The following is a 223-nucleotide window of genomic DNA, read 5'->3' on the forward strand; positions in this document are numbered from 1 at the left end:
CTAAAAAGGCTTGTTCATGCATTCGCCTCTAACCTTATGGAGCTGGGCGGCGGCCGAGGACACATCTTGAAGAGAGAACGTGATGGAGCACCTCTGCGTGTCGAAAGGGTACTGGCGCAGCTGGAACTGGCAGGTGAAGTCCACGGTGTTCACGAGGTTCAGGACCAGCGTATTCGCCGAGCCCAGGTACTCGTCGTCTGGGGGTACAAACATTGAAGGTAAA

The 223-nt window shown here is 55.2% G+C and overlaps 1 protein-coding gene across 1 annotated transcript in view; it reads right to left on the reverse strand.

Moving 5' to 3' along the window:
• LOC119585311 overlaps positions 1-223 on the reverse strand; it is a gene marked incomplete in the record, with an annotated part of 15,901 nt that overhangs the window by 7,316 nt on the left and 8,362 nt on the right. The window contains 1 exon segment of the mRNA XM_037933986.1: positions 34-197. Coding sequence (XP_037789914.1) covers positions 34-197 — 164 coding nt within the window.

Source organism: Penaeus monodon, chromosome 19 (genome assembly GCF_015228065.2).
Source record: "Penaeus monodon isolate SGIC_2016 chromosome 19, NSTDA_Pmon_1, whole genome shotgun sequence".
NCBI classification, from domain to species: domain Eukaryota; kingdom Metazoa; phylum Arthropoda; class Malacostraca; order Decapoda; family Penaeidae; genus Penaeus; species Penaeus monodon.